The sequence below is a fragment of the Sphaerodactylus townsendi genome, linkage group LG15 (genome assembly GCF_021028975.2).
Source record: "Sphaerodactylus townsendi isolate TG3544 linkage group LG15, MPM_Stown_v2.3, whole genome shotgun sequence".
Classification (NCBI taxonomy): domain Eukaryota; kingdom Metazoa; phylum Chordata; class Lepidosauria; order Squamata; family Sphaerodactylidae; genus Sphaerodactylus; species Sphaerodactylus townsendi.
This window is the reverse complement of record NC_059439.1, coordinates 18,145,312-18,159,063: the sequence shown is the minus strand read 5'-3', so window position 1 is coordinate 18,159,063 and position 13,752 is coordinate 18,145,312. Positions and strand designations below refer to the sequence as shown.

Genomic DNA, 13,752 nt, shown 5'->3' with positions numbered 1-13,752 from the left:
CCAAACCATCAAACCCGTTCCCCGGGCGAAGACCTGTTCCATCCTCTATCCGAGGATGCCGCGTGAAGCGAGATGCCCAGTGGGACGGTATGCTACAGTCCAATTATCCAAATGCGCCGGTGGACCCGCTCGAACTGGAAAGACAAGCAAGCTAAACATGTGTGATGTGGGTCGGATGTAAGCCCTGTATGCGAAGAGATCGCCATCTACCTAATGACTGGATACGCTCCACTGGCCAGCTTCCAGGGAGGCGGCAGTGGATTCCGGCCCCACCGGGGCAAGGAGTAAGGCCAAAAAGACAAGTGGGAGGTGCAGTCTCTTGAGACAATAAACGGAACATTAATTGGCTATTGGTAACGGGACAAGCAAGTCCCGTCCTTGTGTATGAGCAGCCGGGTCCGGCATGCTCGGCTGGCAGCCATGTAAGCCTTCAGCCAAAGAGACGGGCAGGAGGCCTGATGGGATGGTCAATAATTACGCCCCGCGTTCCTCCCCTAGCTACTGCCTTGAACGGGCGGCGTATATGTAGGGCCTGGTCGGAGATGGTGATGTCATCCCATGCCAAGGCTCTACCCGTATTGTCGATGCGAGATGCCGAAACCAGTTCACTACTCCTGAAGGCACCGAAAAATGCCAATGCAAAGGCAGCTCTAAACAATAATGTTTCGTAACGGGACTTGCAAACCAAGGGAGGTGGACAGGACTTTTAAGTAGGAAGAGGAAACCGGGCGCCGCCTCTCGTCTTATTTTATGGGGGTTATCTGGCCCACCCCTTTGCTGGCCTGACGGGCGGCATGGAAATGGGAGGGGTCGGGGGAGAGAGGAGATTTTGCAATGGAAATGATACTGCCGCCATAAAACGCAGAGTCCGCAAAAGCAGACCGGCCCCTCCTCGCTGCAGGTGAGCCAGGTAGCTGCAAGCACAGCTCCGTAAAAGGTGACCTTGTTCTGCCCCTGCGACGCCGGTGCGGTATCCAGGAAGTTCCAGTAGCGTCCCTCTGCGCTCCGCCGTGGTCGCTGGGTGCCAAGATTCCCTGATGCCTATGGCCACTAATCTTGCTAAGGCTCCATAGTTCCTGGAGGAAAAAGGTCAGGGTTAGCCATCAGCGCCAGGGCCAAAGCCCGAATTTGTCCACATGTGTGGGAATCTGGAAAGGGGAAGGCCAGCTATGCTTGTCCACCCCGCACATGCCTATTGAAAAGGAGATGTTAAGGAAACAAGCAGGTGGCTAGCAAACCTCCGCATCTACGCATGACTCTTCTGATCGAGAAGACTGTTTATTGACTACCTGACCACTAAGGCAAGCATCGCATCTGCAAAGAGCAATATAATCTTCGATCCTAAACCGGGTGTTTTCCACAGGTACACCGCCACTAGTATGGGAAAGAATTCTAAGAAAGTTAAACTCAGAAGATACCAGTGTGGCCTTCCATTCCACCGCTACAAGCATAAGTACTACCCAGTGTCCGGCCAGAAGAAGACACCGAAACCCAAGCTTCCGGAGGCATCTGACTGCACCTGTAAATTAGATTGTGCGTCAAGCGGGGACTGCCATAATGACGTTCCGTTGAAATGTTTGAGAAATTCCACCCAAATTGCCAAGTCTGCTTTGATGCCCTTGGTTAAACGGATAGCCGGTGGAGGGGCCGAACCCCCCTGCTGGTCTGGAGATAACGGGCTTAGAATGGGCGGGCAGTTCGACACCAAATCTGCGCAAAATTCAGGTGTTCCCAGGACCACCTGTATTCTTGAGGGTGCATTTGGTGCTACTGCAAAAATCCTGCAGGAAAGTTGTTTACTTTGTAAGCTCTGTCCCATTGGCAGGTATTGAGGTGCCCCTTACGGTGTCCAGTGTGATCCCTAAAAAGACCAAAGAAGAAGCTGGGCCCTCTGTCTTCTCTTCCGCCAACGGTATGCCCAAATCTGCTGCCAGCTCCCAGAAAGCCTCTGGCCTGCTGTCAGCGACTACAGCCAGCCTTCCTATGATCAGGAAATCATCCAAGTAGTGTGTTATATGAGGAGAGGAAGCCCGACTCCTTACAAGCTCCATTCTATAAAATGTGCTGGAAAGTCTCAAGGCCGACATGCCAGCTAGAGCACCCCATCGGTATACAGTTTTGTCACCATCGCTATTCTGAAACTGTAGCCCAGCAAACAGAAGTCGTCAGATAGCAACAGGCTTAAAGCAGACTGAATGTCAAGCATTTCGGCCATCTGGCTGCGGTCAGAACGGATGAGGGCCATTGCGTTGATCTAAGGAGGCATACCTGGACAGAGCTGACCTCAGGGTCGATGCCATCGTTCACGGAGGAGCCCTTGGGATATGACAGGTTGTGTATCAAACGAAACTCCCCTGGCTTTTTCTTGGGGACGACCCCCAGAGGGGACACCCTAAGGTTGGGCAGGGGAGGGGACAAAAAGGGGCCAGCGATCCTGCCCGCTTGTAATTCTTGTTAATTCTTCTTTTTTGTTCAACTACATGGGGCAGGTCCCTGGCCAATCTCAAGTTCCCTTCGCAATCAGTGGTGAAACTCTGGGGCCCATGGTATTGGGGGGGTGCAGTAGGGGATACAGCAGGGGATGCTGGACGGGAGGCTGCCAGGTCAGGTTCAAGGTATCCCTGCCCCCTGCTGCAGTGGGTGGTGGCTTCGGTTCCCGCCCTCCATCCCTTCTGCTGTTGGGGCTGGTTGCGGGGCCGCACCCGAAAGGGCTGGAACGACTTCCCTTTTGGGCAATTAATGCGGGAGGGCTCCAGCGCATCGCCGCAAGAATGCCTCGGAATCCTGCAGAATTTGGTCCCAAAGCATTTCCCCGCTGAATCTCAGCAATACCTTAAGCTGCCAAAAAGCCATGGAAAGTTACGCCTCTTTATTGGTGTGGGCTGCTGGGTTCTGACGTTGGCCTGCACCATCATGGTCCAAGACTTGTCATGGATGAGATGCCACCGCGTCTTATAAGTGTTGGAGGCACTCTTACGGAACTGCTCATCGTACCCTATAGCGGCCGACTCCCCAGCGATCGCCCGTGCCCTCAAAACATTGTTGTAGTGGTGTTGATGAGCTGCTATGCCCAAGCGTAAGCTGATAAGGAGTATTACGGTATACTCATACCAAAACGCGCCAGTTGGTGAAGGTCCGTCCACTTTGCGCTCGGTTTTCCTGTTTAGAAGAGCTCCCTGTAACTTCCTGGGCCCCTTCGGGCACCACAAAGTCAAAGATATTTACATAATAGCCATCCAGTGCCCTTTCTTTGAGTTTCTTAGGCAGATGCCACCCTGGGGGATCCTGGAGCATCTCCCCGCTGGACAGGACTGAGTCATGGTCTGACCCATCCTGGGGCAAACCCAAGCTAAGGTCACGGCGCTTGGACAAAGAAGGTGGCAAGGCAGGAATGCCCTCCCGGGAAACCCAGTAAAACCTATCTGCCTGAGCAGAGTCCCCTAACCGAGGGACAAACCCACTGGACGGAAGATGTTTCTCTCAGGCTTCCCTGAGCATCTATGCTTAATTCTGGGCTTGGTAGGTTTTCCGTGGACGGGATCGGGAGCGAGGCCGCCTCGATCTTCTCCGGGACATTCACTGTCCGCAGGAGGAGAGAACTCTCTGGTCTCCCTCCCTGTCGACCTTGGTCAGATACAAGGAAAAACCTCCCCTAGAGTCCTAGTCAAGATAGTAACTGGTGCTGGGAGCATCAGAATCTGGTGACTGGTCCTGGGCCTCAAACCAATTCCTGCTCTTGGAGAGCTTCATCATGGATTTGGCCATGTTTCTCATGAAAAGGGGGCCCATATTCAGAAATGAGCTATCAGCCGGGCGGGGCAATGCCCCCCCCCCCCCCCCCCCCACGCCGCCCTTATGGCCATGGTGCTTCCCATGGTTGGCTTCCGCTGCGATAGTGAACGAAGCTGGGCTATTGGGTCCGCCCGCTGGAACTTCGTAACGCCTAATCTGTCCTTTGATGCAGGCCCGCTGTTTGCTTTTGTAGTAGAAAACGTATTTTGGGGGGGGCCTGGTGGGCTATAGAAAATTGCCCTCAGATCCCTTTCCCAGAGCTGGTGAGAAGTTGTGGCAATCTGGCTGATTAACTGACGTAGATCCTGGGAAATTTGGCTCCTCTTGGTTGTGGCCGGGCTTCTGGAACTCTGATGGGTTTCGCTTTGGGAACCATGTAACTCCATCGCCTCACTCTCTTTGTGGCCTTGGACCTTTGACCCTTTGCAGGAGCCATGATATAAACGACTGCAAAATTCCTGCGCTGGTGACAAGCAATTATTCAGTCCCAAGCACTCTCTGTCTAATCCGCGCAGGAGGGATAAGTGGGGGGGCTAGAGAACAGAAAGGATAATGCTTAGTATAGCAAACATCACAAGAAAGACCACTGTATTATAGCAAAGAAGTGGGGGGGGGGAGGGGTTGCCACCCTGGAATCAGGCAAATAAACAATAGTAGCCCAAGCAAATCTGGGTGGCCTGGCAAGAGTTCACCGCCGATGGTGAGGTTGTGTGTGTATGGGCGCCATCGTGTCCCCAAAAAATTATGACCCAACCCAGGCATGACCAATGAGCATCCCGCGGCCAGGAAGGATGTGGTTCACATTAGCCCAATCCCCCTAATGCAAAACCAAATAATCAAGCCGTATAAGTAGCGGCGATGCACGGGGGGGGGGGGGGGGGGGAGGCCAAGCGGCTGAAGCTGGCAAGGTAAAGCCGTGGTCAATGAGTGGCTGGCCTCCTAACCGCGTGGTCGGCGGATAGGAAACGCCGTGAAGGCGTAATGCAGGACGGTAGGCTAGGCTCCATCTAGCCGCTCCACATCCCTTCGCCTCGCGAGCTGGGAGGGAAACGCAGCGGCGCGTGGAATTATGGCGATTGGCCCGCCGCGTCAAGCCCAGAAACAGCCAGCGGTAGGTACGCCGGTAGCGGGCAATATGGCGATGGTTAGCTCGTCGGGTACCCTCCGCTCGTCCCAAAGCCGGAAGGAAAAATCCGCGATTGCCGTGGTGAGATGGCGCGTAATGGCCCTGCCGAATTTCTCCTCACCGGCTGGAAGCCGGTAATAGGCCTCCATGCGAGGGAGGATAAAGCGCGGCAGGGCGGCACCCTCTTCCCTGCCGCCACCTTCCCCAACCGGTCAAAGTTGCGAACGGTTGTGGGCAGCTGCCGGCGCTGGCGAGTGGGTAAAGCTCGCTTCGTCTCCTCCCCGCACCGCCCGCAGGAGTCCAACCGCAAAGCCGGGGAAAGGTCAGCGGTAGCGGTAGGCAAAGGGCGCGGCTGGCAACGCCGCTTCCTCCTGAAATCAATCTGCATTTGCGCTGGAATCCAAATGGAGGTCGTGAGAGCTTAGCTACACGGCGGGAAGGGAAAAGCCCCCCCCGCCCCTCCCAACTACCGTCATCGAGAAAGGCCGCTGGGCGGCGTGAAGTCTCTTTTCCGCCTAACCGGCAGTATCGACAGGGCCGACGGAGCGCAATGCGCGGCGTGAGGGCCCTGGCAATCGCCAGCCAGAGAGGAAGGCTGCGGCGGCAGCAGCGGGTGTCCTCGCCCGGCCGGTTAGATGGCTGCCGCAGGGCGGCAGAGAGAGGAGAGGGATGCAATGCAGGGTCTGCCCCCCAAGACGACTACCTACCTCATTGGTACCCTTGGTCTTGCAAACTCGCTAAGGTTCCAGCAAATGGTGAGCGGTCGGGCCTAGTCTTTGGGCCAGGCTGCCCGGCCTCCCCCCAATGACGCCAGGGCCTGTAGCCGCCACTGCCGAAGCTCAGAAAACCCAAAGCCTCGCTGAAAGCAGAGGGAATCACAGGCAGCCGGGAAGGGGCCACCCATGAGGTTGTCCCTTCCCTCTAGTATAAATATGCACTGGTAAGTCTTCCTTCACGGCCGCTTTTATCCATGAACAGGAGACAGGCAGGGAGCCTGGATCCTTGACATGGATAGCAAAATAAAAGTCCAGTGCAGCAAAATAAAGCCAAAGTCCAGTGGTATTTTAAAAACTAACAACATTTGTCTCAACATGAACTTTTGTGAGTCATTCTCACTTCATCAGATATGTGAAGGGGAATCACGCTGTAAAATCCTATGGGGAAGGTGGGGGAGAGTCAAGGCGTGGTGCGAATTACGCCATGAAACTTTCAAGTGTAAATCTCAATGTAAGGAGCTGATGTAGAAAGGTCAGGTGTGAGTCCCATCATACATCAACAGAATTAGCAGATACAACTACGGGATAGTAAGAGAGTTCAGATGCAGAGGCGTAGCAAGGAGGAAAAGCGTCGGGTGCATTGGCGCGTCCTCTGCCCCTGTCCTGCCCTGGAATGCCCCCATGCCACCCCGGAATGCCTCCACCATGCCCCCGGAATACCCTTGCCACACCCCCACACGGGCGCACGCCCAGTGTGTCGCACACACACCGCCCCCTTGGAGCTACGCCTCTGGTCAGACATTCAAACAGATAAATGAACTGTTAAAGTGAAAATTAACTAATACTGGTACAAGGTTATAGTCTGATAAAAATATTACAAAAATTGTTAAATTTGTGAAACAGAGGCAGTGCTGTACCTGAAAGTTCATCCACTAGGCTGACGACAACATCCGCTGTCCACTCTTTTGCTTCCAGGTCATCAAGTAATTTAATAGCACCTGCCAGTTCCTTTAAACTAGCCTCATCGGTTGACCCTTCAGTCATTTTCTGCCAAACTACATGACCTGAATTACACGAAACACAAAAACCACTGTCTAGAAGAGGCAAAATTTAGCATTACCTCCTGCTCGCTCTTCAAAACCCGAGAGAGAAAATCGCAGCTTCCATAGGTTCAAGTAGCAGGACCTCGCTGCTTGGAAGGGGTGCTCTAATTGGCTTCCTACAGATCTGACAGGAGGGAGTCAATTTTGTGAGGATCTGTGGTTCTGAATCCTCCATACCTTATGTGGAAATAAAATTTTGATAGTGCCACAGGACTCTTCTGTGCAGCTATGAGGAGAAACACTGCTGTAAGCTACCCAGAATTATTGCAAAAGGAATCAAAGGCATATGGTTAAGAAATAACGAGAGTGAGAAGTGAAGTTATTTGGAAGGGGGGAATCGAGGCTTCCCTGTGAGCTGTTAAAAAGCTGTCAAGCCACTTCTTCGTTGCCTGGGGAAGGAAAAGTTTGTGTAATCTGCTTTCTCCCTTGGATACCAGGGGTCATTAATCACATTGTATGTTTTATGGCCCAAGGGGCAGACATAAACCAATTCTGAATGCTGTTTACTGCAGCATAGAAAGAAAAACCGGGACTGGAAACCTCTATGTATTATGGTCTTGCAGAAACCCCACAATTTATAGTGTAGGACTGCCAGCTCTGATTCACAAAAGTCTTTGCAGATGGATAAAGCTGTTTACCTGTCACCATCTTATCCCCTTATTGGATCATTTCTGGAAATTTGGGGGCAGTGCCTGTGGAAAGTGGAAGTTGGAACGTGAGGGAGCTCAGCAGAGACATGATGTTCTTTTAGGACTTCTCTTTCTCCCAGCCTCCATGGAAGCCTTTATTCTGGTCACCACATCTCAAAAAGGATATTAAAGAGATAGAAAAAGTGCAGAGAAGGGCAACGAGGATGATTGAGGGACTGGAGCATCTTGCTTATGAGGAAAGGCTGCAGCGTTTGGGACTCTTTAGTTTGGAGAGGAGACGTCTGGGGGGGATATGATTGAAGTCTATAAAATTATGCATGGGGTAGAAAATGTCGACAGAGAGAAATTTTTCTCTCTTTCTCACAATACTAGAACCAGGGGGCATAGATTGAAAATGCTGGGGGGAAGAATTAGGATTAATAAAAGGAAACATTTCTTCATGCAACGCATGATTGGCGTTTGGAATATGCTGCCACAGGAGGTGGTAAAGGTCACTAACCTGGATAGCTTGAAAAGGGGCTTGGACAGATTTATGGAGAAGAAGTCGATCTATGGCTACCAATCTTGATCCTCCTTGATCTGAGATTGCAAATTCCTTAGCAGACCAGGTGCTTGGGAGCAGCAGCAGCAGAAGGCCATTGCTTTCACATCCTGCATATGAGCTCCCAAAGGTATCTGGTGGGCCACTGCTAGTAGCAGAGTGCTGGACTAGATGGACTCTGCTCTGATCCAGCAGGCTCTTTCTTATGTTCTTATGTAGGTTGGAGATCAATTGTAATTCCGGGCGAACCCCTTCAACTCCACCTGCGATCTTATTACAATGGCAGTTTCTTCAACAAGAATTATGAAATTCTACACAGTTTCTTGGAACTTCTGGTTACAAGATTGATTGTAACATTTGGCATATACCATATATACTCTAGTATAAGCCAACCTGAATATAAGCCAAGGCACCTAATTTTACCACAAAAAACTGGGAAAACTTATTGACTCGAGTATAAGCCTAGGGTGCAGCAGCTACTGGTAAATTAAAAATAAAAATAAAAAATAAAACTTCAAATGGAGGTTGCTTGAAAAGAACAAGCAAGCGGCTGGCGGGCAAAATGGTGGTTCAGCTCCATTAGGGACACTTTGCAGAAGAAGAATCCCAGTGTGAACAAAAAAATCATAAGAAAACCCCACTACAAAGCAAACAGCGGAGGGGGGGGGGAGTACTACCTGCATAAATCCTCTGTGTCTGCTCGAAATATTCATAAACCAATCAAAAATACTAGACACTATGAGATGCCAGTACTTTCTCCTTCCCCTGGGACTTATCACTGTGCGGAGAGATGGGATGTGCAGGAGAATATCTACCGTATGTACTCGAGCATAAGCCAACCAGAATATAAGACGAAGGGGGCTTTTTCAGCGTTAAAAATGTGCTGAAAAAGTTGACTTGTACTCGAGCATATACGGTACTTAGTCTACACTTGAATAAAGCAGCTTACCATCCAGATTAGAGGTAGGTCCAAAAATTATATACAGTAGCCGGGCTTGATGGACTATTGGCCACGGCTTTAAAATTTGTGTTAGCCAAAATGCTGAATCACTCGAATGGGCACAACGGTTTAACAGGACGTCGCGGTAAAATACCCTTATCCTCAGCTCCAGTTTTCGTGCACTTCCTAGGACAAATCATAACATAAGAAAAATCAAAAAGAGCAAAATTGGGACCTTTGCACAAAAGGAAATAACATAAAATTAGCACCTACTTTCATCTATAAAGAGGGATATAACAGAGGCTTACAAAATGATGCACAGGGTGGAGAAAGAGGACAGAGATAACTTTTTCTCCCTCCAACATACTATTAGAACTTAATGATACATTTTGAAGTTGTTTGGCAGTAGGATGGACAAAAAGAAGTCCTTGTTTACACAATATGTACTCGGCCAGAATGGAGTGGGAGACTCACAAGCAAGGTGTAACAGTTCAAAAAAGAAAAGAAAAAGGTTTATTGCTTAGAAGAATTGAGATCCTTAACCCAGGGTCTGACTAAAATAAAGTACTTGCTTCACTTGAAGCTTGAGACTTTGATTCTTTCTTGACCTCTTCCAAGGAAGTCCACTTTGTGCTTTCTCTTGGTTCCTTCAGTGTCCTTTATCTGGATTCTACTTTCTGTTAACACCTTAGACTTAATGCTCTCTATACACTTTAGACTATACACCATAGACATAAGCAATATTGCAGCCTTCCAACTCCATTGGCACTTTAGACTAACTGAGCTAAACAGGGGCACTACTGGGTAATGAAAGGAAGACTGCCTCTAGGGCAGTGATGGCGAACCTTTTCGAGACCGAGTGCCCAAATTGCAACCCCAAACCCAGTTATTTATCACAAAGTGCCAACCCAGCAATTTAACCTGAATACTGAGCTTTTAGTTTAGAAAAATTGGTTGGCTCCGAGGCGTGCGTTACTCAGGAGTAAGCTTGGTGGTAGTCGGTGGCTTTGCTTTGAAGCAACTGCAACTCCTCCAACGGGTGAATCACGACCCTAGGAGGGTTTGCTCAGAAGCAAGCCCCATTGCCAGCAACCCAGCTTGCTCCCAGGTAAAGGATCGCGTTTTAGTTCTTCGCATGAAAATCAGTGGGGTTTAACAGCACTTAACAGGGTTACCTACACTGCTTCCCCATAACTAGGTCTTAGGTTTAATGTTAATAATCGAGCCCAGCCCAGGTCAGCTTAGATGTATGTGGGGGGGGGGGGGGACTCTGTTTGCGCGTGCTCACAGAGAGGGCTCTGAGTGCCACCTCTGGCACCCGTGCCATAGGTTTGCCATCACTGCTCTAGGGGGATTTCTTAAAGGGACAGGGTCTAACTACAGTTCCCTCCCTTAGAACACTATACAAAAGGAACTAAACCCATTGTAACTTTAGGGACAACTGATGCTTAATAAAGAAAATAATAAGAATTTCTCTGGGGGCATGACATCGACTATGCGAGAATTTACCAGGTTTGCTGCTGACCGCTGTCTGCACTTTCTGGGGTAAGCTGTTCAGCTCACAGAGGAAGTTGTAAACCCGATGACATTCTAATTCATCCCAACCTCCAGTTAACGTCTGAAAACAATACAGAGACAGCAAACCAATGTAGATTCGAAAATCACCATGTTAAATAACAAAGCATGTCATATTTCTGCACATTTCCCAAAGACCTGAGAGGGAGAAAAAAGATTACCCAGAAAGACAGCAAGACTTTATCGATACAGGAAAGGGATGAAGAAGAAACAATGTAAAGTCACAGAGGAAACTCTTCACTGTAGCTCTGTATTAAAGTGGATAGTTCAGAGGGCCTGTTCTCATGGTAGAAAGTCCTGATGGCTCTCCCAAGGACTTTGGATCACACATATGTCAGGGGTTCTGTGCCTCCCAGATGCATAGGTACTATATTCTGATGGTTACCACTAGTGAATGTGAAGAATATTTTGCCTTTCCCCCTGCACTCTTTTGGTGAACTGAAACGATTCTGGGGAGCTGCTTTGGCTTCATTTGGGAAATTATGGGTAGCCACAATTACCTTTAAGTTTCCCAATGGCACCAATAGCAGGTCCCAGGGGCTATTTCAGTTCAAGAAAATGGTGGGTGGGTGGGTGGGAAGGTTGAAGTTCCTTTTCCATGGGCACAAAGGTTGCAATTGGAAGATGCCCCAATTTGTCGAAGAAGTATGAAATGCACACTGCAAGTGTGATACAAAAACCTAATGGTTGCCGTGGGAACTTTTGCATCACACATGCACCAGTAAGGAAGAGGGAAGTACATACTATATTGCATCTTGAAGGAGGAGGGGAAGGAGGAGTTTGGATTTATACCCCACCTTTCTCTCCAGAAAGGAGACTCAAGGTGGTTTACAAACTCCTCTCCTCCTCCCCCCACAATAGATACCTTGTGAGGCAGGTGGGGCTGAGAAAGTTCAGAGAGAACTGTGAGTAGCCCAAGGTCAGCCAGCAATAATGTAGGAGTGCAGAAACACATCTGGTTCACCAGATAAGCCTCTGCCATTCAGGTGGAGGAATGCAGAATCAAACCCAGTTCTCCAGATTAGAATCCACGGTCCCTTCCGCACATGCAGAATAATCCACTTTCAGTCCACTTTGCAGCTGGATTTTACTGTGCAGAATAGCAGAATCCACTTTCAAACAATTGTAAAAGTGGATTAAATGTGCATTATTCTGCATGTGCGGAAGGGGCCTGCTCTTAACTGCTACATACTCCTCTCAAAAAAGAATTCCTTGTGCCAATGAAAACAGTCTTTGGCCATACCCACAAGAAATGGAAAAAGCACCCCCACTATCAAAGTAGGAGTGAATGGCATGGGTGTGGTGGGACACTGCTGTGGACACTGCTTGCCACCTTCCCCTTTTGCACCAACTTCAAATTACCTATAATGGCATTTGTTCAATTTTACACTGAATAAAAGGACAAAGGCTAAACAAAAATACAATAAAGACTATCATATTCAAGTTTCACTTGATGCTTTGTCTTAAGGTTTTAGCCAGGAGAGTTGCTACCACCATAGTAAAGTGAGGGTCTTGGTTTCTTAGAAGGAGTTGAGTCAACATCAGAATTATTCAGATAATTCTTCCCTTTCCTATTTATATGAATGTCGAACATTTGTGGTGAGTCGACTCTAGAACTGGTAATAGGGCCTGTCTCTTGGCCTCTTCCAATCTGTTTTTAATTGCATAGAACAGTGATGGCGAACCTTTTCGAGACCAAGTGCCCAAACTGCAACCCAAAACCCACTTATTTATTGCAAAGCGGCAACATGGCAATTTAACCTGAATACTGAGGTTTTAGTTTAGAAAAAATGGTTGGCTCCGAAGTGAATGCTGCTATTCAGAGAGTAAGCTTTGAGAGGTGGTAAGGTCGGGTGGCTTCTGGTTTTGGAAACAACCATGCAACTCTTTCCAATGTGGGCGTGAATCACAACCTCTAGGGAGGGCGCAGTTTTACCTCAAGTAGGCCCCATTGCCAGCAACCGGGCTTACTCCCAAGTAAAGGATCGTGCTTTAGTTCTTCACATGAAAATCAGTAGGGTTTAACAGCGCTTAACAGGGTTACCTACACTGCTTGCCCAAAACTAGATCTTAGGTTTAATGCTAATAATTGAGCCCAGTGGCCCAGGCCAGCCTAGATGTATGTGTGGGCACTCTGTTTGCGAGTGCCCACAGAGAGGGCTCTGAGTGCCACCTCTGGCACCCGTGCCATAGGTTCGCCACCTCTGGCATAGAAGATATACTTTTCGCTTCACGCTGAGCTCAGATAACTACTTTGACCATCCCAGCTGATCTGTGATGACAAAGAAAAAGTCACCACACATGGAAAACAAGTCCTGAAGTATTCTACAGACTAGCCCTGCCTCAGAAGTGCCAGACTTAGGAGAGTAGACACTAGATTTTCGTTTATAACAATAACATTTGTTTGGTCCATTTCCTCCCAAAAAGCATACTCTACCTGTAAAAACAGTCCATAACAGTGTAGCCCTGAACAGTGCAGAGGATCTGAGCAGCCGCTCATTTTAAAGCAGGAAATCTATAAAGGCAAAAGACAAGTTTACTTGACGAATACACTTTAGGCTGCACAATTAGCATGCCCATATATTCAATGACTATTCTTTGCATGATTATTTATTTTTATTTTATTTTTCCATTTGTATCCCTGCCCTCCCCAACTGGGCTCAGAGCAGCGAACAATAAAACAACCATAAAACCATTCCACACACAGAAAACCAACAAAACCAATCACAAATGGCGAATTCCCTCCCCCACTTCCACACCCACGGGAGGCTAATTATGATAACAGTCAAATCAGTCCGGCTGGCTAGATGAAAATGCCTGGCGGAAAAGCTCTGTCTTTCAGGCCCGGTGGAAATGGTTCAAGCCCCGCAGGGTCCTGATCTCACTCAGGAACTTATTCCACCAGGTAGGGGTCAGGGCTGTAAAGGCCCTGGCCCTTGTGGAAGCCAGCCGAATATCCTTTGGGCCAGGGACCGCCAGCAGGTTTCCCTCAATATATCTATATATTGCACACTTAATTTTAATACATTATGAGCCTGATTCTAAAATGTAAACGCCATCATAAAATCAAAGAGCCCCTTGGGGATGGGGTGGTCTATAAATCGAATAAATAAATAAATAAATAAATAAATAAATAAATAAATAAAAATTCCATAAAAAAGAAATAATGTGAACTTTAAAACCAGCAGAAGACAAAGGCTTGTATCCATTGAGAATCAGAAACAAAGCAGAGCTCATGGAGTATAATTTTCCCAGTTCCATCTCAACATTGTCCCCCCTCCCCAATTCTGCACGGGGGTTAAGGGTGGG

General features: G+C 48.7%; 1 protein-coding gene across 1 annotated transcript in view; it reads right to left on the bottom strand.

Moving 5' to 3' along the window:
- Nucleotides 1–13,752, bottom strand: part of FBXO47 (F-box protein 47) — a 35,914-nt gene that overhangs the window by 14,180 nt on the left and 7,982 nt on the right. Inside the window, exons 4-7 of the mRNA XM_048517791.1 lie at nt 12,881–12,958; nt 10,378–10,486; nt 8,878–9,054; nt 6,552–6,698 (exon numbers count right to left, since the gene is read on the bottom strand). Of these exons, the coding sequence (XP_048373748.1) occupies nt 6,552–6,698; nt 8,878–9,054; nt 10,378–10,486; nt 12,881–12,958 (511 nt within the window). The remainder of the gene's footprint in view (nt 1–6,551; nt 6,699–8,877; nt 9,055–10,377; nt 10,487–12,880; nt 12,959–13,752) is intronic.